This window comes from Stegostoma tigrinum, chromosome 13 (assembly GCF_030684315.1).
Source record: "Stegostoma tigrinum isolate sSteTig4 chromosome 13, sSteTig4.hap1, whole genome shotgun sequence".
Taxonomy (NCBI): Eukaryota; Metazoa; Chordata; class Chondrichthyes; order Orectolobiformes; family Stegostomatidae; genus Stegostoma; species Stegostoma tigrinum.
In genome coordinates this window covers 26,338,669-26,363,258 of record NC_081366.1, presented here as the reverse complement: position 1 = coordinate 26,363,258, position 24,590 = coordinate 26,338,669, and the positions used below count along the sequence as shown (strand labels likewise).

General features: G+C 42.4%; 1 protein-coding gene across 2 annotated transcripts in view; it reads right to left on the bottom strand.

The window, feature by feature from the left end:
* The window catches only part of LOC125458502 (organic cation/carnitine transporter 2-like), a 95,478-nt gene that overhangs the window by 56,135 nt on the left and 14,753 nt on the right, over positions 1–24,590 (bottom strand). For both annotated transcript variants that reach the window (XM_048543819.2, XM_048543820.2), the window contains exons 3-4: positions 17,932–18,086; positions 9,991–10,162 (exon numbers count right to left, since the gene is read on the bottom strand). In XM_048543819.2, the coding sequence (XP_048399776.2) occupies positions 9,991–10,162; positions 17,932–18,086 (327 nt within the window). The remainder of the gene's footprint in view (positions 1–9,990; positions 10,163–17,931; positions 18,087–24,590) is intronic.

Here is a 24,590-nt window from a genome sequence, read left to right as displayed (position 1 = left end):
ACGTAAAAGGTTTATTCAAAATTCCAACTCTCATCAACCAGCTCAACAAAGCAGTTAGCTGGATACCAGGCTAGCTCCAAAATTCCCACCAACCTCCGGATACAATGCATCATCCTCCGACACTTCCGCCATCTACAATCCGACCCCACCACCCAAGACATTTTTCCATCCCCACCCCTGTCTGCTTTCCGGAGAGACCACTCTCTCCGTGACTCCCTTGTTCGCTCCACACTGCCCTCCAGCCCCACCACACCCGGCACCTTCCCCTGCAACCGCAGGAAATGCTACACTTGCCCCCACACCTCCTCCCTCACCTCTATCCGAGGCCCCAAGATGACTTTCCACAATAAGCGGAGGTTCACCTGCACATCTGCCAATGTGGTATACTGCATCCACTGTACCCGGTGTGGCTTCCTCTACATTGGGGAAACCAAGCGGAGGCTTGGGGACCGCTTTGCAGAACACCTCCGCTCAGTTCGCAACAAACTATTGCACGTCCCAGTCGCAAACCATTTCCACTCCCCCTCCCATTCTTTAGATGACATGTCCATCTGGGCCTCCTGCAGTGCCACAATGATGCCACCCGAAGGTTGCAGGAACAGCAACTCATATTCCACCTGGGAACCCTGCAGCCTAATGGTATCAATGTGGACTTCACCAGTTTCAAAATCTCCCCTTCCCCAACCGCATCCCTAAACCAGCCCAGTTCGTCCCCTCCCCCCACTGCACCACACAACCAGCCCAGCTCTTCCCCCCCACCCACTGCATCCCAAAACCAGTCCATCCTGTCTCTGCCTCCCTAACCTGTTCTTCCTCTCAGCCATCCCTTCCTCCCACCCCAAGCCGCACCCCCATCTACCTACTAACCTCATCCCACCTCCTTGACCTGTCCGTCTTCCCTGGACTGACCTATCCCCTCCCTACCTCCCCACCTATACTCTCTCCACCTATCTTCTTTTCTCTCCATCTTCGGTCCGCCTCCCCCTCTCTCCCTATTTATTCCAGAACCCTCACCCCATCCCCCTCTCTGATGAAGGGTCTAGGCCCGAAACGTCAGCTTTTGTGCTCCTGAGATGCTGCTTGGCCTGCTGTGTTCATCCAGCCTCACATTTTGTTGTCTTAGCTCCAAAATTCTTTCCTGTTCAGTTTACAAATGTCACCGGCATCAACCAAGGTGTCAGGTGACAGGGACACTGCATTAACTCATTTTCCAGTTAGTTCCTTCTCACTCCATGATTCAAGTACATTAATAAAACTGGAAAATCAACCTCAAACTCAAAATTCATTCGCAATTGAAAGATTTTACAACTTCAGGCATTGCACACAGAAACATTTGGCAAGTAAAAACAAAGTCTTCTTAATTGTAATAAAAGAAATCTATGTGAAACCCTTTAATTCAGAAATAGGATTTATTCTCAAGTGAACAGTCATGGGTAATTAATGTGACACATTAGAGAAAACATTCACAGCTGTTTTAAAAGCTCACTGCTCCTACAATCACTCGTCCGTCTATTTTTAATCCAGTTCTAATTTATTGCCAGACTTATTTCCAGGATTTGTGTTCTTTGAATGCTCTAGGACAAGCGTCTAGATACATGAAACATTAGCAATGCACTAAATATGCAACATAGAGTCATAGAGATATACAGAATGGAAACAGACTCTTCAATCCAACTGTCCCCTGCCAACCAGAAAGCCTAAATTAATCTAGTCCCATGTGTCAGCATTTGGCCCATATCCCTCTAAACCCTTCCAATTCATATATCCATTCAGATGTCTTTAAAACGTTGTAATTTTACTAGTCTCCACCACTTCACCTGGTAGCTCATTCCATACATGCACCATCCTGTGAAAAGCTGTCCCTTCGGTCCCTTTTAAATCTCCAACACCCTGTCCCCACCCCCCATCTTAAACCTATGCCATTTAGTTTTGGCTTTCCACACCCTGGGGAAAAGACCTTGGCTATTTACCCTATTCATGTCCCTCTTGATTTTATAAACTTTTAAAAGGTCACCCCTTAAACACCAAGCTCCAGCCCATTCAGTCCCTCCCTGTAACTCAAACACTCCAAGCCTAACAACATCCTTGTAAATCTTTTCTGAGCTCTTTCAAATTTCACAATATCTTTCCCAAGCAGGGAGACTAGAACTGAAGATAACAAAGTGTGGAGCTGGATGAACACAGCAGGCCAAGCAGCATCTCAGGAGCACAAAAGCTGACTTTTCGGGCCTAGACCCTTCATCAGAGACCCTTCATCTGATGAAGGGTCTAGGCCCGAAACGTCAGCTTTTGTGCTCCTGAGATGCTGCTTGGCCTGCTGTGTTCATCCAGCTCCACACTTTGTTATCTTGGATTCTCCAGCATCTGCAGTTCCCATTATCACAGACTAGAACTGAATGCAGGATTCCAAAAGTGGCCTAACCAATGTCCTGTATGCCGACAACATCATCTCCCAACTCTTTTATTCAATGCACTCAGCAATAAAGGTATGCACTTCAAATGCCATCTTCACTATCCTGTTTACTTGCGACTCCACTTTCAAGGAAATATGAACCTGCACTCCAAGATCTCTTTATTCGGCAACACTCCCCAGGGCTTAACCATGACATGTATAAGTCCTGCCCCGATATGCCTTTCCAAAGTGCAGCACCTCACATTTATCTAAATTAAAATCCATCTGCCACTCCTCGGCTGTTAGGCCAGTTGATCAAGATCCCACTGTAGACGAAGGTAACCTTCCTGGCTGTCCACTACACCTCCAATTTTGGTGTCATCTGCAAACTTACCAACTATTTCTCCTATATTCACATCCAAATCATTTATATAAGTGACAAAAAGCAGAGTGCCCAGTACTAATCCAGCATCATCCTCTATCTCCCACCTTCAAACAATTATACATCCAAATGGCTATTTCTCCCTGTATTATGTGTGATCTAACCTTGTTAACCAGTTTATCATATAGAACCTTGTTGAATGCTTTACTGAAGCCCATATAACCACATATGTGAGCAATCTAATACTTAAAGTATGCTCAGAGTATTGAATCATGCAATGTTTATTGTATTTTCTCCAATGGAGTCTTTACTCCAATATAAGGGATTCTAAACCTAGAGGACATAGATTCAAGGTGACAGGGGAACAATTTAAAAGGGATCTGAGAGGCAGCTTTTTCACCGACGGTGGTACATGTGTGGAAAGAGCAGCCAGGGGAAGTGGTAGAGGCAGGTACAATTGCAACATTTAAAAGACATTTGGACAGATACATGAACAGGAAAGGTTTAGAGAGATACAGGCCAAAGTCAGGCAAATGGGAATAGTTCAGTTTAGGATATCTGGTCGACATGAACAAGTTGATCTGAAGAGTCTATTTCTATGTATGACTCTACGATTCTATTCATTTCCTCCTCACTTAATTTATTTGCATCAATTCCGGTTTCTCCCTCTTCTTTCATCTCTATTCCCTATTTGCAGTTCTGTTCTCTTCTTCTTAATTTTAATTGCTGTCTCAAAAATGTCTATTTATTTGACTGTCTCACTTTGCCTCTTTATTTCTTAAGGTAGGTGTTTTCACCCCACCCTATCTGCTTCCATTGATTTCGTATTTCATTTAACACTCCTTTAGTTCTGTAACTTTCTTTTACTTCGGTCATTTAAATGTTTATTCTACGCTTTTCAAGGAACTTTATTAGAACATAGAACATAGAACATAGAACATTACAGCACAGTACAGGCCCTTCGGCCGTCAATGTTGTGCCGACCTGTCATACCGATCTCAAGCCCATCTAACCTACACTATTCCATCTACGTCCATATGCTTATCCAATGACGACTTAAATGTACCTAAAGTTGGCGAATCTACTACCATTGCAGGCAAAGCGTTCCATTCCCTTACTACTCTGAGTAAAGGAACTACTTTTGACATCTGTCCTATATCTTTCACCCCTCAATTTAAAGCTATGCCCCCTCATACTCGCCGTCACCATCCTAGGAAAAAGGCTCTCCCTATCCACCCTATCTAACCCTCTGATTATTTCATATGTTTCAATTAAGTCAACTCTCCACCTTCTTGTCTCTAATGAAAACAGCCTCAAGTCCCTCAGCCTTTCCTACTAGACCTTCCCTCCATACCAGGCAACATCCTAGTAAATCTCCTCTGCACCCTTTCCAAAGCTTCCACATCGTTCTTATAATGCGGTGACCAGAACTGTATGCAATACTACAAGTGCGGCTGCACCAGAGTTTTGTACAGCTTCACCATAACTCTTGGTTCCGGAACTCGATCCCTCTATTAATAAAAGCTAAAACACTGTATGCCTTCTTAACAGACCTGTCAACCTGGGTGGCAACTTTCAAGGATTTATGTACATGGACACCGAGATCTCTCTGCTCATCTACACTACTAAGAATCTTACCATTAGCCCTGTACTTTGCCTTCCGGTTACTCCTACCAAAGTGCATCACCTCACACTTGTCTGCATTAAACTCCATTTGCCACCTCTCAGCCCAGCTCTGCAGCTTATCTATGTCTCTCTGCAACTTACTGCATCCTTCGTCACTGTCCACAACTCCACCGACCTTAGTGTCATCTGAAAATTAACTAACCCATCCTTCTACGCCCTCATCCAGGTCATTTATAAAAATGACAAACAGCAGTGGACCCAACACCGACCCTTGCGGTTCACCACTAGTAACTGGTCTCTAGGATGAACATTTCCCATCAACTACCACCCTCTGTCTTCTTTCAGCAAGCCAATTTCCGATACAAACTGCTATATCTCCCACAATTCCATTCCTCCGCATTTTGTACAATAGCCTATTGTGGGGAACCTTATCGAACACCTTGCTGAAATCCATATACACCACAACAACCGGTTTACTCTCATCTACCTGTTTGGTCACCTTCGCAAAGAACTCAATAAGATTTGTGAGGCACGACCTTCCCTTCACAAAAACGTGCTGACTATCCCTAATCAATTTATTATTTTCTAGATGATTATAAATCCTATCCCTAAAACCTTTTCCAACACTTTACCAACAACCAAGGTAAGGTTCACTGGTCTATAATTACCAGGGTTGTCTCTACTCACCTTCCTGACTGAAAATAGCTTTCAGTGGCAGAATTCATTAACTGAGTGCAAATTCCATCAGTTACTATGGTGGCATTTGAATACATGTCTCCAGAACATTCCTCTAGCAGTCATAGAACGATCAGTCTTCACCCAATTTGATTCACTCCGCATGAAATCAACAAACATTTGGAGCACTGGATACTGTAAACTCTGTGGGACCTCATGACATTTTGGCAATAGTACTGAGATGTGTGCTTCAGAACTTGCCATATCCCAGCCAAGCTGTTCCAGGACTAAGACTGATTGATTGTTATCACATGTACTGAGGTACAGTGAAAAATATTGTTCTGCTTGTTGTATGGGCAGATTAAACTAAACAAAGTGCACCAGGTGAACAGAGTGCAGAATACAGTGTTACAGCAACTGAGAAGGTGCAGAGAGAGAGAGAGAGAGAGAGAGAGAGGGGGAGGCATATCCGAATTAACATTTGAGACGTCTGTTCAAATGTCTGATAATAGCAGGGAAGAAGCTGTTCATGAAGCTGTTTGCATGATGAAAGAGGATGGAAGAGAGTATGACAAGAATGGGAGGCATCTTTGGTTATGTTGGCTGTTTTCCCAAGGCAGTAAGAACAATGGGTGGAGTCAATGGATGGAGGATAATAAAATGTGAGGCTGGATGAACACAGCAGGCCAAGCAGCATCTCAGGAGCACAAAAGCTGACGTTTCGGGCCTAGACCCTTCATCAGAGAGGGGGATGGGGAGAGGGTTCTGGAATAAATAGGAAGAGAGGGGGAGGCGGACCCAAGATGGAGAGAAAAGAAGATAGGTGGAGAGGAGAGTATAGGTGGGGAGGTAGGGAGGGGATAGGTCAGTCCAGGGAAGACAGACAGGTCAAGGAGGTGGGATGAGGTTAGTAGTAGGAAATGGAGGTGCGGCTTGAGGTGGGAGGAAGGGATGGGTGAGAGGAAGAACAGGTTAGGGAGGTGGAGACGTCCGAAACGTCAGCTTTTGTGCTCCTGAGATGCTGCTTGGCCTGCTGTGTTCATCCAGCCTCACATTTTATTATCTTGGACCTCCATTTCCTACTACTAACCTCATCCCACCTCCTTGACCTGTCTGTCTTCCCTGGACTGACCTATCCCCTCCCTACCTCCCCACCTATACTCTCCTCTCCACCTATCTTCTTTTCTCTCCATCTTGGGTCCGCCTCCCCCTCTCTTCCTATTTATTCCAGAACCCTCTCCCCATCCCCCTCTCTGATGAAGGGTCTAGGCCCGAAACGTCAGCTTTTGTGCTCCTGAGATGCTGCTTGGCCTGCTGTGTTCATCCAGCCTCACATTTTATTATCTTGGAATCTCCAGCATCTGCAGTTCCCATTATCTCTGATACTATTTTACCCTCAATGGATGGAGGGCTGGTTTGTGTGATGGACTGGGCTATGTGCATGACTGTTTATAGTTTCTCTTTCACATTTTTCTACTTTTCATTTCAATCCTCTTGCTCTTGCTTTTAAACTTTTCATTCATGTTTATCACTACTTTTAGCCCCTATTTTCTGCCCTTTGAGGCAGCTACATGCGAAACCTAGTGTGAAAAGTGTGTCTTAGGTGGCTATGCAGAGTTTGCAAATTCTCCCTATGTTTGCATTGGTTCCTTCTGGGTGCTCTGGTTTCCTCCCAGCATTCAGCGATGTTCAGGTTTGATGGATTGGCCATGCTAAAAAAATTGCACACCGTGTCCAAAGTTATGCAGTATTAGCGGGTTAGCCATGGTAAAAACCCCATGTGGGGCTGGGTGATGAGGTGGGAGTGGCATGCCGTTCAGAGGGTCGGGTAGACTCAATGGGCTGAATGGCCTCCTTTTTCACTGCAGTGATTCTGTAATCCATAGAAATCATGTTGACAATGTAACTATTCATATATTGGAATGAATGCACCTAATTTTGTACATTGGTAAAATTATTGAAAAATGCTTGAACGATAGTGGTATTGTTTTAGCCTAAAGTAAAATTGAAATAATTTCATCAGTTCCTTTTCATAATTATCATGCCTACTAACCAATAAAATTGCTCCTTGGGGTATCATGTTTGAAATCAAGCCCTGTTTTCAAAGTTGTTGCAAAATAAATGATTTTGAGAAGTACACAAAATTCCCAGATTTACCTGTCTTTCAGAATGAGTTGACAGAAAGCATAGACAAGGTTTATACTCCTAGTAAGAATTGTTATTTATTGCAAATAATTAGATTCTACCCCTCACGCAAATAGTAAAACAAACATTCGTGAAACAAATGGGGTAAAACTGGAAAAACGGTTGGGTGGTCTCTGTTCACCAAATCTGCTGAAATGATTTTCATGTTGATCGGAATGTTGGTTTTCAGTCTTCCTCCTTTGGATGTTTCCACTGGTTTGCAAGGGACGCAGGGCACCTGATTCAGTTATGACAGATGTTTATTTTGTTAATTATAAGTCACAGTTTACTAACAACTGCTGGACAAAAACTAGTTTGCCTCAGGCTTAAAGTGATTTTTACTGCAGAGAACAGAGAGACTTTCTAAGCTGATGGAGGTCTGAAGATTCCTTTTGAATCTTGTTCACAGCTCCATGTTGGGAACCAGCCATATAGTTATTGACAGCAGATGGCCTTTGTCATTGGTAACTGGTCACTGGTCATCAAACCTTGGAAAAGCACGGTGGCTCAGTAGTTAGCACTGCTGCCTCACACAGCCAGGGATCTGGTTCAATTCCAGCCTCGGGCAACTGTCTCTGTAGAGTTTGCACATTCTCCCTGTGTCTATGTGGGTTTCCTTCGGGTGCTCTGGTTTCCTCCTAAAGTCTAAAGATTTGTAAGTTAGGTGGATCAGCCATGGGAAAATCAGGGTTAGGGGTAGGTCTGGATGGATGCTCATCGGTGGGTCGTTGTGGACTCAATGAGTTGAATGGCCTGCTTCCACACTGTAGGGATTCTATGATTCTAAACCAATCAGCCGCTTGCTTCCAACCAAAGCTCCATATGTAGATAACCCCTCTGCACCAGTTTGTCTGCAGCCTCAGTTTCACAGCTGTTTAAACAAGTACAATATGTAAACGGTGCTTATAATTATTGGCATATTGTGTGCTTTCAAAATATGCAGCAATCACACAGCAATCTTTAATTTTCAAACTATATCAGAGATAACGGGAACTGCAGATGCTGGAGAATCCGAGATAACAAAGTGTGGAGCTGGATGAACACAGCAGGCCAAGCAGCATCTTAGGAGCACAAAAGCTGACGTTTCGTATCTAGACCCTTCAGCAGAAAATGGGGAGGGGGAGAGGGTTCTGAAATAAATAGGGAGAGAGGGGGAGGCGGATCGAAGGTGGATAGAGAAGAAGATAGGTGGAGAAGAGACAGACAAGGTAAAAAGGCTGGGATGGAGCCTGTAGAGGTGAGTGTAGGTGGAGAGGTAGGGAGGAGATAGGTCAATCCAGGGAAGATGGACAGGTCAAGGGGGCGGGATGAGGTTAGGAGGTAGGGAATGGAGGTGTGGCTTGAGGTGGGAGGAGGGGATAGATGAGAGGAAGAACAGGTTGGGGAGGTGAGGACGAGCTGGGTTAGTTTTGGGATGCAGTAGGGAGAGGGGAGATTTTGAAGCTTGTGAAATCCACATTTGATACCATTGCGCTTCAGGGTTCCCAAGCGGAATATGAGTTGCTGTTCCTGCAACCTTCGGGTGGCATCGTTGTGGCACTGCAGGAAGCCCAGGATGGACATGCCGTCTAAGGAATGTGAAGGGGAGTTGGAATGGTTCACGACTGGGAGGTGCAGTTGTTTGTTGCGAACCGAACGTAGGTGTTCTGCAAAGCGGTCCCCAAGCCTCCGCTTGGTTTCCCCAATGTAGAGGATGCCACAGCGGGTACAGAGGATACAATATACCACATTGGCAGATGTGCAGGTGAACATCTGCTTGATGTGGAAGAGGCTTGCAGAACACCTACACTCGGTTCATAGTAAACAACTGAACCTCCCAGTTGCGAACCATTTCAACTCCCCCTCCGATTCCTTAGATGATATGTCCACCCTGGGCCTCTTGCAGTGCCATAATGATGGCACTGAAGGTTGCAGGAACACCAACTCATGTTCCTCCCCACATATATTCACCTCTACAGGCTCCATCCCCACCCCTTTAACTTGTCTGTCTCCTCTCCACCTATCTTCTCCTCTATCTCTCTTCGATCCACCTCCTCTTCTCTCCCTATTTATTTCAGAATACGCTCCCCAGTCCCCTTTTCTGATGAAGGGTCTAGGCCTGAAACGCCAGCTTTTGTGCTCCTAAGATGCTGCTTGGCCTGCTGTGTTCATCCAGCTCCACACTTTTTATCTTTAGTTTTCAAACAGTTCTTTTACCATGTCAGTCAAACTAAAAATGCAGAAAATATCAAAAGGCATGTCTTTACAAAAAGACCCTCTGCTTTAACACATCTATTATTGAGATCTTACTATAAAGTAATGAATTGAATGGAAGAACCTAAAACTTATTGACCACCCAATATCATTCCAATCCATGAGGTTTAACCTAAACAATGTAATGTTTATCATCACCTTCTGGTCAGAAATATGACGGAGCTGACCATTTTCCCATTATAAATCCAATTTAGTTTTCAACCCATTTATTTCAACCTGGTCAAATTAGGTCAAATTACACAGGAATGGCAACCATGTGACTCAATTACCTCTAGGCAATAAAAGCAAAAAACAACCTTTGAACAGCTAGCCTTCCTTCACAGTCAAGAAGATACAACTACACCTCATAAAACATAGCCAATGCTGATCTCATCTATAACGTCATTTAAGAAGAATTCTCATTGGCTTTATCTTGTTCAAAATCATTCTAAGAAGGAAATAAACATTTTTACCTACCGATTACACAATTTCTACTTACCACCACAAAGGAATATAAAATGGTCCAGGGACAGACAGGGCCAAAAGCAATGCCCACCAGCTTCGTATGAAGAATGCAGCCAAAGGAAGAAGCATATAGCCAAATGCAAAAGAAATGCCAACTCCCAGTGTACAGTACATAATCCGAACTGATTTTCCAAGCACTTCCAATCCTGTAAATGAATAAACAGGTCAAGATCAACATTGATCGAGTGTCATTTCTTTATTTTGTCTCAATGCCTATTTTGGCCATTTTAAAATAAAGTCATTTTTTCTGGTATTCAGTCTTTTTTAACTGAAGCCTAATCTGTTAAAGTAAGCCAAAGGAAGGATCCTACATGCAGAACTGTCACGTCCGTCCATCTTATGTGCCTCCCTGAAACCAGTGATTGAGCAACATCAATAGAAGCAAGGAAACAATGGAATGTGGCACATGACAGAAAGATAAGGGAAAATGGAATACTTATGAAAAGCAATTAAAAATAAAGTTTCATAAAGAAATGTCCAGCAGATAATGAGACCAGAGATTTTTACAGTCTCGGGAAACAAAATCACAAGAGCAGTCAGACATTACAATAGACCACCAGGTTCAGTCCACAATGTTTTACTGCATTGGTATTATACATGTCTTGTTCTCTACATTTTCAATGATCTCATTATTTTTGATTTGTTTAGACCAGTGGACAGACATTATAATCACGGGTCTGAACTTCAGCAAAGAAGCTTTACTTGATTTTCTTTAAAGATACTTGCAATGATTATTTAGTTGTGCTCTCTGAGTTGAATTGAATTTTAAGTCAACATCTAGTTGTCTCATATATTACATTTCTGTACTTTAGAAAATCCCCCCATAACAGCCTTTCTCCAGCTCTAAACCAAAGCTTCCTAGCCTTTGCTCATAGTTCATCTTCTTCATTCTTGAAATTAGTCTCATCTACCTTCTCATACTTCTGCAAAAATTTAAACTAAATCAAAAGAGTACAGATGTTGAGAGTCTGAAAGAAAACAGAAATGCTTGGGAAAATGCAGCAGATAAAACAACATCTGTGGAGAGAGGAACAGAGTTAATGCGTTGGATTTTTGTGAATTCAAAGCAAGTCCAAAAAGCTACGAAAACAGCAAAGAGGAGCTGATTCTGGGATTCCGAAATCCATTCCCATGGTTTTCTAACTTTCCTCTTTATATGTGAGGGTGCATTTAGGCATCATGAACCTTTACTCTACATACTCGACTTGACTTGCTTTATTGCTCCTATAGGCATATTTTACTATTTTACAATTTTCATAGAGTAAGAGCAAGTTTTGAAGAATTTGTGGTTTGTGGCATTTCAGATGTGTCATAAAACATCGTCTGGATGAGGTAAGTTTATGAAAGATAAATTCAAGAAGTCTTTAATATGGCCTCTCGAAGGGACTGGGAATGCATAATAAAGCTTGGTTGAGAGCTCAGGCAATCATTGGATTATTGAAATGTTATCCATAAGAAATTAACATTGCAAAAGCTTGCAGGTTCTGGTTTTAAAAATACCAAGTGCCTGAATGATACACTTTTTTTCAGCTGCAATAAAACCAACTATTATGTATACATATGAGATTATCCTTTTTGGAAGAATATATAGGAATGCAGATTATTATTTGAATGGCTGTAAACTGAGAGAGGGAGATGTTCAAGGAGTCCTGAGTGTCCTTGTGCACGAGTCACTAAAAATAAGGGTGCAGGTGCTGCAGGCAGCAAAGAAAGCAAACTGTATGATGGTCTCCATGGCAAGAGGATGTGATTACAAGAACAAGGACATCTTGCTGCAATTATGCAGGCATTGGCGAGATCACACCTGGCATATTGAGGGTAATTTTGGCCCCTTATCTGAGGAAGGATGCTTTTGCTATGGAGGGAATAGAGCAAAAATTCACCAAATGGATTTTTGGGATTGGCAGGACTGACGTATAAAGAGAGATTGAGTTGGTTAGGATCGCATACACTGGCATTTAGAGGAATGAAGGGGGATGACTTGAATTTTCTAAAATTCCAACAGTAGAAGGATAAGGGGTAAACCTTTTAGGACAGACACGAGGAGAAATTCTATCATCCAGAAAGTGGTGAGCCTGTGGAATTCACTACCACAGAAAGTGGTTGAGGCCAAAACATTGTGTATTTTCAAGAAGGAGTTTGATCTAGCTCTTGTGGCTGAAGGGATCAAAAGGCATGGGGATGGGGGGAATGGGTATTGAACTTGATGACCAGTCATGATCATATTGAATAGAAGAGCAGCTTCAGGAGTTGAATATCTTATTCCTGCTCCTTCCTTCCACGTTTCTATGAATGAAACCTTTTCCAAACGTTTTGCTAACGCATCCTATTGTCAATGTAGATTGATTCTATGCAAAGTCATGTTGGATGAATGGATGTGAAATGGTCTAGATGAGGCAAGTGGATTAAGTGGTGGGTGGGAGTTAGGACTGGACAACCTTAAGTTTTCATTACAACTGGGATGAAGAGTCCCAAAGCACTGAGATGGGCTTTTCAAACAGCCACTGTGGCTGCTCCTGAATGGGTTCTTAGGGCAGATGACATCACTCCTCTCAGCAATTGCCCACTCCACAACAAAAATCCTGGCTTTGCAGGCATTTCCACCTGAGACAGGCACACCAAATTCAGACATTTGATTCCTGGTACCTGCACTGAAGTTGACAATCTAGCCCATTCCAGATCAGATAGAAGCGGGGATGTTGTTTCCACTGGCAGGTGAAACTAGAACAAGAGGGCATAGCCTCAAAATTAGGGGTAGTAAAACTGCCAGTTCTGGAGTCAGAGATAACACAGTGTGGAGCTGGAGGAACACAGCATGCCAGGCAGCATCAGAGGAACAGGTAAGTTGATGTTTCGGGTTGGGATTTTCCTACAATGTGATTTTCTATACTGTAATTTTCTGTAGCGTGACTTCACACAAGAATGCCACTATCGTGTTATAGGAGAACTACATGTACTGCCTTTCTGAATCTTCTTCTTAACAATTTCTAATCATTTTGCATTTACATTATTTACATCTATGTGAAATACAAGCAATTTGGATCTGATAAATCGCAATACATTTTGGATCTTGTTGTTATAATCCCAGCTCATGTTATTACTGCACGTGCCATATCCAAGCTGAGGTCTGGCTTGATATTTTGGTTTTGTTTTTATTTACCAAGATGGTCGTTAACTGAAACACAAATATGCAATTTATATTTATTTAGTTTTAACAATAGAATATTTAGTTTTAACAATAGAACATAAGTTCATTAAGCAAAAGAAATGAAGATTAAATGGAATACCCTAGCCATTTTCAAGTAACATAATTTGAAGGATTTCAAAACACAATAAAGATACAATCCCATCTATTCCAACACTGTCACGTTACAGTACTCATATCTGACAGAGTTCCCTTCACCGTCACACCTCTGTGGTTAACTTAATTGATTCCTTCAATTCCTGTCAAGAGTGTTTGAGAGCCTCTTTTTTGATTACATACCACATCTCTAGTTAGGCTTTTTCAGTTCAAATAGTCCCTTTGGGGTTCAAAGCAAAGGTTTCTGCTCTCAAATTTCAAACTAAAACACTTACATAGAGATAACCTATTTTTGAATTGTTCTCAACTATCTCCTTTCTTTAGAAGAAGCAATCTTTGTACATCTAACTTCAATCAAGATTTCTGTTAAACTCCACTGAACACTTTCTAAACTATGGGTTTTCACTGAGGCAAAATACAACAATTCCTGATTCTCACAAATTGAAATCAAGCTTATACTTGTTAATGTTTACTCTGTTTGATCATAAATTTTTCACAATACAAATAAATTTCATTTATCACTCCAGAAACCCTTTCTCACATCCCTGGCTTAGGAAAAAAAGGCTCCGGATACACTAACAACATAGTCCCCATTTATAGATAATGGGAACTGCAGATGCTGGAGAATCCAAGATAACAAAGTGTGGAGCTGGATGAACACAGCAGGCCAAGCAGCATCTCAGGAACACAAAAGTCACCATTTATATATTGTCTAAACCCACGTGCCATTGTTCAAAAAGCAAACTCCTAAGCAAATGGTTCTAATTCATATATAAATCACAAATCTTATATCATATTAATGTATATGACATTGAAATCCTGGCATTGCAAGAGAGGTAAATGAAAGATCTGTGCCGGTATGCACATCACAAATTTAGTATTGAATCTAATTCATATCTATTTATTAAGAACAAGTATGTTCTAGTAAGATGAGTGCAATTGATTTTAGAAGTCCCTAGTTACCCGTGTCATTCAATCTATGCATAACAGCATGACAGAATTTAAATAGCTAAACACTAGATCGGGTTCTAATGATACTGTCTAAACTTTTCTCAACAGAAAACTAATCAATACCAGAGAACAGCTTACGTGCCTTATTGGAAACAGGAAAAAAAGCGAAAGAAAATTTTAAGATGCAGATTAGCCTCGACTCTGCTACAGAGCTGGTAATGTGTCACTTTGCTATTCAGGCAAGTGTCAATGATACAGATATTTGGAAGTATCTTTGCAGATCCACCCTGGACATTCATGATGTGATTTATGCTTGGGGACACTTTGTGAACCAGTGCAGGTGGATGATGATGCTCATTGTACTGAAGAATCAAATGTATTTAACAGTTAATATGGCTCAGCCACAAAGTATATTTCTTCACTGAAAGATAAATTCATGACATTAGAACAGCATTTAAAAGAATAATCTATATCAAGCTATGTTAATGAGTGCTTATACACCAATTAGGAGCAATCGGAGATTCACTAGGTGCCTTAGGAAGGCAACAGAACAATAAAATCATGCAAAGCAAAATACTTACAGAAAATAAATAAATAATCATTTCACAAAAACATGAATGATCTAACATACAGATCCTTGGACTAGAACTGCAATGATTTTCTCACAGCAAAAGAATGCCAGGAATGTGCTGCTCAGCAGAGTGGACTTTATTTATTTTAGGGGGTTTCATAGCAGTGATGGTGAACGTCTGAAACCTTTAGTGATTTATTGTTAAATTGTGATGGGTTGTGTTTAATTTTCAGTTGTGGAATTTAGTTCAGGGGCAATGAAAACATCCACCAGTCCTTCAAAGTAATGTGCCATTAGGGATTTATGAGAGCAGTTAGAGCGGAATAGAAGCAGCATCATTCAGCTCCTGTGATCTGTGTTGATATACAATGTGTAATCTGTAACCTAACAACATACACACCCTTCGTTCCATATCCACCTTCATCTGGGCTGGCAAGGATCTGCTGAACTCTATTTTATAAAATGTTATTTGATTGAGCTTCAGTGATAATGGGAACTGCAGATGCTGGAGAATCCAAGGTAATAAAGTGTGAAGCTGGATAAACACAGCAGGCCCAGCAGCATCTCAGGAGCACAAAAGCTGACGTTTCAGGCCTAGACCCTTCATCAGAGAGGGGGATGGGGTGAGGGTTCTGGAATAAATAGGGAGAGAGGGGGAGGTGGACAGAAGATGGAGAGAAAAGAAGATAGGTGGAGAGGAGAGTATAGTGGGGAGGTAGGGAGGGGATAGGTCAGTCCAGGGAAGACGGACAGGTCAAGGAGGTGGGATGAGGTTAGTAGGTAGGAAATGGAGGTGCGGCATTGGGTGGGAGGAAGGGATGGGTGAGAAGAAGAACAGGTTAGGGAGGCAGAGACAGGCTGGGCTGTTTTTGGGATGCAGTGGGGGGAGGGGAAGAGCTGGGCTGGTTGTGTGGTGCGGTAGGGGAAGGGGAGATTTTGAAGCTGGTGAAGTCCACATTGATACCATTGGGCTACAGGATTCCCAAGCGGAATATGAGTTGCAGTTCCTGCAACCTTCGGGTGGCATTATCGTGGCACTGCAGGAGGCCCATGATGGACATGTCATCGAAAGAATGGGAGGGGGAGTGGAAATGGTTTGCGACTGGGAGGTGCAGATGTTTATTGCGAACCGAGCGGAGGTGTTCTGCAAAGCGGTCCCCAGGCCTCCGCTTGGTTTCCCCAATGTAGAGGAAGCCACACCGGGTACAATGGATACAGTATACCACATTGGCAGATGTGGAGGTGAACCTCTGCTTAATATGGAAAGTTAACTTGGGGCCTGGGTTAGGGGTGAGGGAGGAGGTGTGGGGGCAAGTGTGGCAGATGTGCAGGGGAACCTCTGCTTAATATGGAAACACCACTCTCTCCGTGACTCCCTTGTTCGCTCCACACTGCCCTCGAACCCCACCACACCCGGCACCTGCAAGTGTGGCAGATGTGCAGGTGAACCTCTGCTTAATATGGCAGATGTGCAGGTGAACCTCTGCTTAATATGGAAACACCACTCTCTCCGTGACTCCCTTGTTCGCTCCACACTGCCCTCCAATCCCACCACACCCGGCACCTTCCCCTGCAACCACAGAAAATGAAACACTAGCCCCCACATCTCCTCCCTTACCCCTATCCCAGGCCCCAAGATGACTTTCCATATTAAGCAGAGGTTCACCTGCGCATCTGCCAATATGGTATACTGTATCCATTGTACACGGTGTGGCTTCCTCTACATTGGGGAAACCAAGCGGAGGTTTGGGGACCGCTTTGCAGAACACCTCCGCTCGGTTTGCAATAAAGATCTGCACCTCCCAGTCGTGAACCACTTCCACTCCCCCTCCCATTCTTTCGATGACATGTCCGTCATGGGCCTCCTGCAGTGCCACAATGATGCCACCCGAAGGTTGCAGGAACAGCAACTCATATTCCGCTTGGGAACCATGCAGCCCAATGGTATCAATGTGGACTTCACCAGCTTCAAAATCTCCCCTTCCCCCACCGCAGCCCAAAACCAGCCCAGTTCGTCCCCTCCCCCCACTGCACCACACAACCAGCCCAGCTCTTCCCCTCCACCCACTGCATCCCAAAACCAGTCCAGCCTGTCTCTGCCTCCCTAACCTGTTCTTCTTCTCACCCATCCCTTCCTCCCACCCCAAGCCGCACTTCCATCTCCTACCTACTAACCTCATCCCACCTCCTTGACCTGTCCGTCTTCCCTTGACTGACCTATCCCCTCCCTACCTCCCCACCTATTCTCTCCTCTCCACCTATCTTCTTTTCTCTCCATCTTCGGTCCGCCTCCCCCTCTCTCCCTATTTATTCTAGAACCCTCACCCCATCCCCCTCTCTGATGAAGGGTCTAGGCCTGAAACGTCAGCTTTTGTGCTCCTGAGATGCTGCTGGGCCTGCTGTGTTCATCCAGCTTCACACTTTATTATATTTGATTGAGCTTCTACTGTTTTTACTGGGAGCAGGTTCCCCATTTCTATTGCACTTATTATTACAAAGAGCATGGTTCATGTGTGGAATGAAATGCCAGAGGGAGTGGTGGTTACAGGGATAGTTAAAACATTTAAAAGACATTTGGATAAGTATTTGAATGGGAAAGGTTTGTAGGGATATGGGCCAAAAGCAGGCAAGTGGAACTAGTTGGTTTGGGAACATGGTCGATGTGGACCAGTTGGATCAATGGATCTGAATCCTTCTTGTATGACTCTTTGACTCCAAAACCTCTCTAGCCTGCACTGCCATTCAATGAGAACATACCTAATATGACTATGGCCTTAACCCCACATTCACACTCCCTCTTGATGCAGTTTATGGTGTCACACTACATTTTATGAGCTATGGTTCAAATTTTACTTTCTCCGCTCCAGGTCAGTAATCCTCTGATTCACGTTTCCAGTTGGAATATTCTTGCATCGTGCTATATTTCAGAATCGTATGACCATTTTTCTACAGTAAAGGTCTGGAACGAAATGTGACCTCCAATTTCCATGGGTGTCAGTCCAGACCAACTTAGTGCCATACTGAGAGTGACAGAATCATTGAAAAGCTTAAGAAGATGGCAGATAAAAATATTTAATTTTACAGAGATTTACCAAGAACAAAAGCGGCCACGTAGTTGGAAATCTGTCCAAGGCCCACAAGGAAATTCAGAAAGCAGAATATTTCCCAGTTTGGAGAGAAAGCTTGAATCATGCTGAATCCAGTCTGTAAAGCCATAGTTGCAAAGAGAATTACCTTCCTCCCAAACCTAAAAAAACAGAATGAAATAAACTTTTAAATATATTTACTTACCAGGATACATATAAATAACTACATGTTTATGCATGTTTTCTTACATGCTAAATCATGCACATGTTTGTACACACACGTGTGGTTTACGAGTTAAATCCACATTTTCTCAGTCATACAGCAAGCTCACATATAAATATAGACATTATCATTTACTTTTGACTTATATTTTATTGAGACTGAAAATCCATGATACTGCTGGCACACACCTACCATAAGCATGTGAGAGGGCAGCAGAAGGATTAGAAATTAAGATGGGAACCAAAAATGTAAAATCCCAATCTTATCCTTTGGTTTTTTTTATGATGTTCTGTTAGGGGTGTAACGTTAGCATGCTCCCAAATAAAGCTATGATTTTACTAAAACCATCTGACAAACAGTGGATTTAGGATCCCATATGTCTCTTGAGATTTGTTCAGGAGCAGGGAGTTGACTGATTTGCTTGAAAAAAACAATTTCCATTTTTATTGTTAAATATACTGTAAGGACTGCATGATCAATTGGAAAGTCTTTCCTTGGATCAGTGGCGAAAATGGCTGAAGTCATAGCTCAGATGATAGAATCCCCATAGTGTGGAACAGGTCATTTGGCCCAACACTGACCCACTCAGAAGCCTTTCCCCTATCTTATCCCTGCAAACCTGCATTTCCCATGGCTAATACACCTCGCCTACACATCCCTGAACAGTATGGGCATTTCCTCCAGAACATCCAGCAGAAACACATGCAGACTTGAGGAGAGCATGCACTCTCTAAAAAGACAGTCACCTAAAGTTGGAATCGAACCCGGTTTCCTGGCACTATGAGGCAGCAGTGCTAGCCATTGCGCCACTCCACTGAGTAATAGCCAATTTAGAAAAGGACAAAAACGCTAATCTTCTCAACAAAAGAAATGAGTTTAGAGCTGAATACAGCACTCTTGAAGAACTGAAGCTGAAACTGACAAACAACAGGAAAACAGAAAAGACGAAGGCTCAACAGCAACTTGCAAAACTACATCACAATGTGAAGAGATTCCACAGTCAGTTGTATGGATGTTAAGTCCGCTCCAGAATTGGTAGAAAAGTCAAAAGAAATCATGGAAGAGGTTGAAAATGCAATCAGTACCTTTAAAGAGCAGTTAAAGCAGATTTATGAAGAACCTCTGAACGAAGAAAAAATTACTACTCAGGAAATCTCAGCTGTGGCAAAAAAAAGGAAATGTGGACCCAGATTCCAACTGAAGCAATGATACCCAAGGACACTGTAGCAAAAGGATGAAGTTGGTATGAACAACAGAATGTGGCCTTGCTTGATTATATACATGCAAATGAAGCACAAGGCTGACAATGTTCTACAAACTCTTTCCAATGTGACTCCATTTTAGCTCATCATTGGGATGAAATAACTGCACAGAGGCCAGTATCCTGTCACCAAGTCATTCTTTATTTACATATGCGCAATACAATATTCTGACCAGCCTGCTCAAAGCTGGTCACTGGAGTGAGGAGACTGTCTGAATCTCCTCTTTATATCTGTCAGCCAGGGCTCCCTAATTGGTCCAGGCTAACAACCCTAATCAAGGACCCCATAAGTCAGTTAGGTCCACTTAATCCTTGTGTCAAATACTACATAAGAGAAAGTGCGGAATACATTAGCTCCAAGAGGTGTTTTGACCCAAAAGTTGTTTTGGCAAATGTAGATTCGCTGATCATTATCAAATTGCTAATTGCGTACACTAGCTGTGCACATTTGTAAGTACTTAATTGGCTGTATTGCAACATCCAATGCTGGTGTAAAAGCAACATGCAATTATTAGTCTTTACTTTTGTGAAACTTAAATACTGATGCAAAAAGTCTCATATATTATGTGCATAAGAATGTTAAATTAAGATCTCCATTTTCTTATCCATCCCCCAAAATATCAGCCATTACATATAGCACTGTTTTCTTCTGGATGTCATTTTCTAAAAAAATCTAATTCTTAAAAGAACAAAGGAATCTAAACTGAGGTTTGCTGTCGATTGATTTCCTTTATGAGAATCACTTTCTCAACAATTGTTATGTAACTCCTCTTGTTTGAGATCCATGGATGTTATTCAGCTCAAAATGAATGATAATGGTTTAACATGATTGTGATTCTTAGAGCTGAATTCAGTTAATTATTTTGTAAATATTAATTTTTTCAATAATTGGTATTGAATATATGTAATTTCCTTCTGTCTGTTCCATTCCTAAACATTCTGCATCACAGTTGCAGGTTTATTTCTAGGGAGTATTCACCTATTCTTTGGTGTCTGTTTAGTTGTGTTGCATGCTTGTTCCTTGTACAGTATGTTCACTTTATGTTGTACCTTCATTAGCACAATTAAAGGTTAAAAATGTTTACATTGTGTTTTGCTTTTATTTGGTTTTGTGAAGACTGATTAAAAATCCCTATGGGTTGATTTATTTCAGCCCCTGAATGGCATAGGCACCAGTGAGTTAGTTGTGAAAATGTGCCAAGGTCAGAAAAAATGAGATTCAGAGCATTGAGAAAATAAAATCCAATTTTAAACCAGAGATTTGAACAGCAAAATGAGAATGTCACTAATGAGCGGAGAGAGGTATGTTTTTGTGCATTTACACTGCACTGTTACCTACTCTTTCATGTAGCACGTGACAATTTTCAACACGATTCCTCCTACCTCCTTGTCTGTAGAGGTTAGCATCAGTCATGTTAGCATCACCACATCATCATGGCAGATCTCCAACTCACACAGATTACAGCCATCCATTTCAACACTGCTCTTTGGAGCACATGGACACCCTGCAATACCATGCTGCTGCCAGGCTGCTCTGCACACTGTGATAGACACTCATCTCATGGAGTGGATCAGGGGGCATCTCGAAGAAATTAGCTTGCACTCTTAGGACACTTCCACTTTGCACCCACTTGGATGCTCATAGCGTCTCTGCCTTACCTCGCCTTGCTTTTCATGCTCAGATTTTGCACATTGTCAAATCAGTGAGAGTTTGCATGGTCACTGTATTTCTGTCTTCCCTAAAAACAGACACAAGACCAGGCAACTTGACGTGTTTACATGCAAGGAACATTTAGAGGGGCAAGCTTTACAGTATTGTCCCATGTTGATGTCACACCTGCAGTATCGGCCAGCAGATTAATAGACAAACATGCTGAATGTGCTTGAACTAAATAAAAATGCCTGAAAGTCTGAGGGACCTAGTCCTCAAGTCAAGTTAGTCAGAGGGGCAAGATGCATACTAGGTTAAAGGCATAGTCCAATATCAGGCCAGTGGCATGGCCATAGTTAGTTGAGTGCTTAGGGCAGCTAAGATTATTTATTCTTTTTAATTACAGCACAAGGAATGGGCCACAGCCGGCCTGCGAGTCCAGTTCAACCAGAGAGGGAACTAGTGGAAGTTAGTAAGCAACTTCACAGAGATCAGTTAAAGATCTGGTCACTTATCAGTCAAGGCTATCCTCCCTGGTCATTAAGGAGGTAGCATTGGGCAAAGGTCAGTCCTGAACAATGGCTTGATGGTATAATACACAGACCTGAGGGACAGAGCAACACTCTCTTAGACAGGATTTAAATGTGATGCGGCGCATGTATAGTTTGATTGTTGTCACAGGACTTACTCTAACAGTCAATGATACTAGGTGGCAATACACATACAGATGTATCTTCCTATTTGCAAGTGAAGTGTCTTCTGTGCCACCCATCTGCGCTCAGAAGCTTTTCTTTCCCATTTGCCTCCCCCCGATGTGGACTGTGAAGAGCTTTTAGTGGCTGGCAGTGATTAACTTGATGCACAGCTGGCACCAGCAATGAAAATCCCAGTAGGTCCTGTAATGGCGAGTACTCTGCAACTGACGAGTTCAAAGTAAAGTGAGAGCATGCCAGTGAGACGTAATGCATACACTACGAGGTGAGGGCCACAGCATAGCATGAGATAATTCACTAGAATTCTCAGAAACTCCTTGTGAAACTTGTTGTAATTGACAATTATCCATTTAGCCTACGTCTTTTGATGGCATGACATTTCAAACAATCTATGTGCAATACTTTGATGTGGAATTTGACTTTTTGCTCACCATACTTCACTTCCACACGATGTACTAGGTGCTGACTTCAATGAAGAATCTGTACAGAGGGATGAAGTAATTGCTATTGTAGCTGATAATTTCCCAAAAGAGGGAGTGAAAATCAAATATAGGATTGTTATCAATCTCTTCCATGCATTCCTTGGGAACCAGCTAAGACGGAGAGCTTTAAATCAAGTCATCAACCTAACATCCCTGCCAGTGGAAGTGTATGGCATGGCACTGCAGGGAGATTTGAAAAGAAGATAGAGGAATTTCATAAATAAAGTTCAAGTGGTCTCCTTCTATTTTTCTTGAAAGTTTTTAATGTATAATTTTCTTCACTTTGCACCCACTTGGTTGCTCGTAGAGTCTCTGCCTTACCTCAGTTTGCTTTTCATGCTCCATTGTTTGTAAAAGAAAATGTTAGTGGCAGCTTCCGATAATATTGTCTTCGTCGCAGTTGTTATTCAAATCTCTTACTAGATCTATGCTGTCATAACTGATATTACTATAAGTTAGCTCAGTGTTTTCCTGAATTTTTTTCCAGGCCTAACTTTACAAATTACATTTTAACCCATATGGAAGTTTGACATTTTGTAAAGACTCATTATAGGCTTAGCTTAGCTTGCACATTTTAACTTTTTTCTTGCCTCAAATTGTTATATACAGGAATAAAATACGTCTTCCAATGTCACACTATGTTAAAACACTCATCAATCACATCCTTATTGGAGTACAGTTTAAACAAATGTTAAAAACACTTTTATACTTTTTTAGTGTCATTGACTGAGCTGTTGGTAACATTAAAATCTGTTGCTTATATTCACTGAGGCTAGCAGCCAAAAAGACCCTGAGGGTAAAATTGGTCTGTGCTCATCTCTCTAAATGTGAATCAGCTGCCACTAACATTTTCTTTTACAACCAATGGTGTATGAAAGACTGTCTGAACACTGTAGAATGGCCAATGACATAATCATTTTTGAAAAGAGAGACAGAACTAATATGCGTAATTATAATCCTGCTAGTTCAGCATCTCTGAAAGGGAACATTGTGGCCTCCGCGTTTGAGTTGAAATCATGTGTAATCCATTTCAAAACTCTGAGGCACTTCATCATTCATATCAAGTTCTGTTCATCCTTCACCCCTGTCCCACAGTCTGGTACTTTTAAAAATCTAATCTTTACTTTCACTTCCCTCTGATTTTTACTGTTCCTATCTTTGTAACCTTTCGTCCTATAACAAACGCTCTCTCTAAGTTGTGTGGCAACGTAACAGTTTGGAAGTTGCCAGTTGGCATTCAGGCACGTAGTTTGTGCTTGTGGAAGCTACTGCCACATGTAGACCTTGGAGATCCACACAGTGGCAGGAAAATTTAGAGGGAACATTGCCGATAATAGCGAGAGTATTATGTGCAGTTTTGGAATCTACATTTTGGGAGGCACGTGATCGTACTGGACTGGGTACAGAAGAGACGCTCCAGGATGTGGCCGGGGCTGGAGAGTTTCAGTTATGAAGGAAGATTGAACAGTCTGGGATTGTTTTCCTTGGATCAGAGGAGACTGAATGTTGAGATGTGCTGAGTTAGGAAGGCACGGATAATGTAGACAGGAAAGAACACTTTCCCTTGGTGTTGCCGTCAATGCTCAAGGAGCATAGATTTAAGGCAGGGGCATGAGATTTAAAGGGGATGTATGAGAAAAACAAAATAACCCAGAGGATGGTGGAAATTTAGAGTCCACTGCTTGTAAGAATGGTAGAGGCAGAAACCTCACAACATTTCAGAATGAACTTCCAATAACAAGGCTATGCGTAAAATGCAGAAAAATGGAATTAGAATAGTTAGGTGCTTGATTTTGATTCCAACAAACTCAGTGAATCATGGGGACATTTTCTGTGCAGTCGTGACTACTAATTTTGTTTTGAATGATCGTTTGTAAAAGTGATCCTATTACCAAAGGATCAAAGGCTGGGGAGTTAGAATACAGTTGTGTGCACCTTTCTGGCTGACCCTGAGGGTGCTGGACCTGGATCTCCACAGCAGCCGCAAGGCAAACGGTCACATGGCTCAGTGCACTGCTTCAGCTTCTGGGCAATGTATGGCCATTGTGTCCCTGTCTACCTGTCTACAGTTTCTGTCCCTCTCTGCACATGTGGACAAAGTTTCTGATTTCTGTCACTACTGAGTCCTTTCCTTCCTAGGACTAAATAGGTGCCTGTTCTTTGTCAGTCTTTCGAGTGCCAGCATTTTGGGAAATTTCTGGCCCTGGACAGAAACTGTCGCAGTGTGGTGCTCACAAAATTATGTTACCATACTCTCTGAGCCTAATGTCCCCACAACGTAGTCAGTGTCTGACCAGGTGGGACTGCAGGAGGCAGCCTTATCACTGTTTCCTCT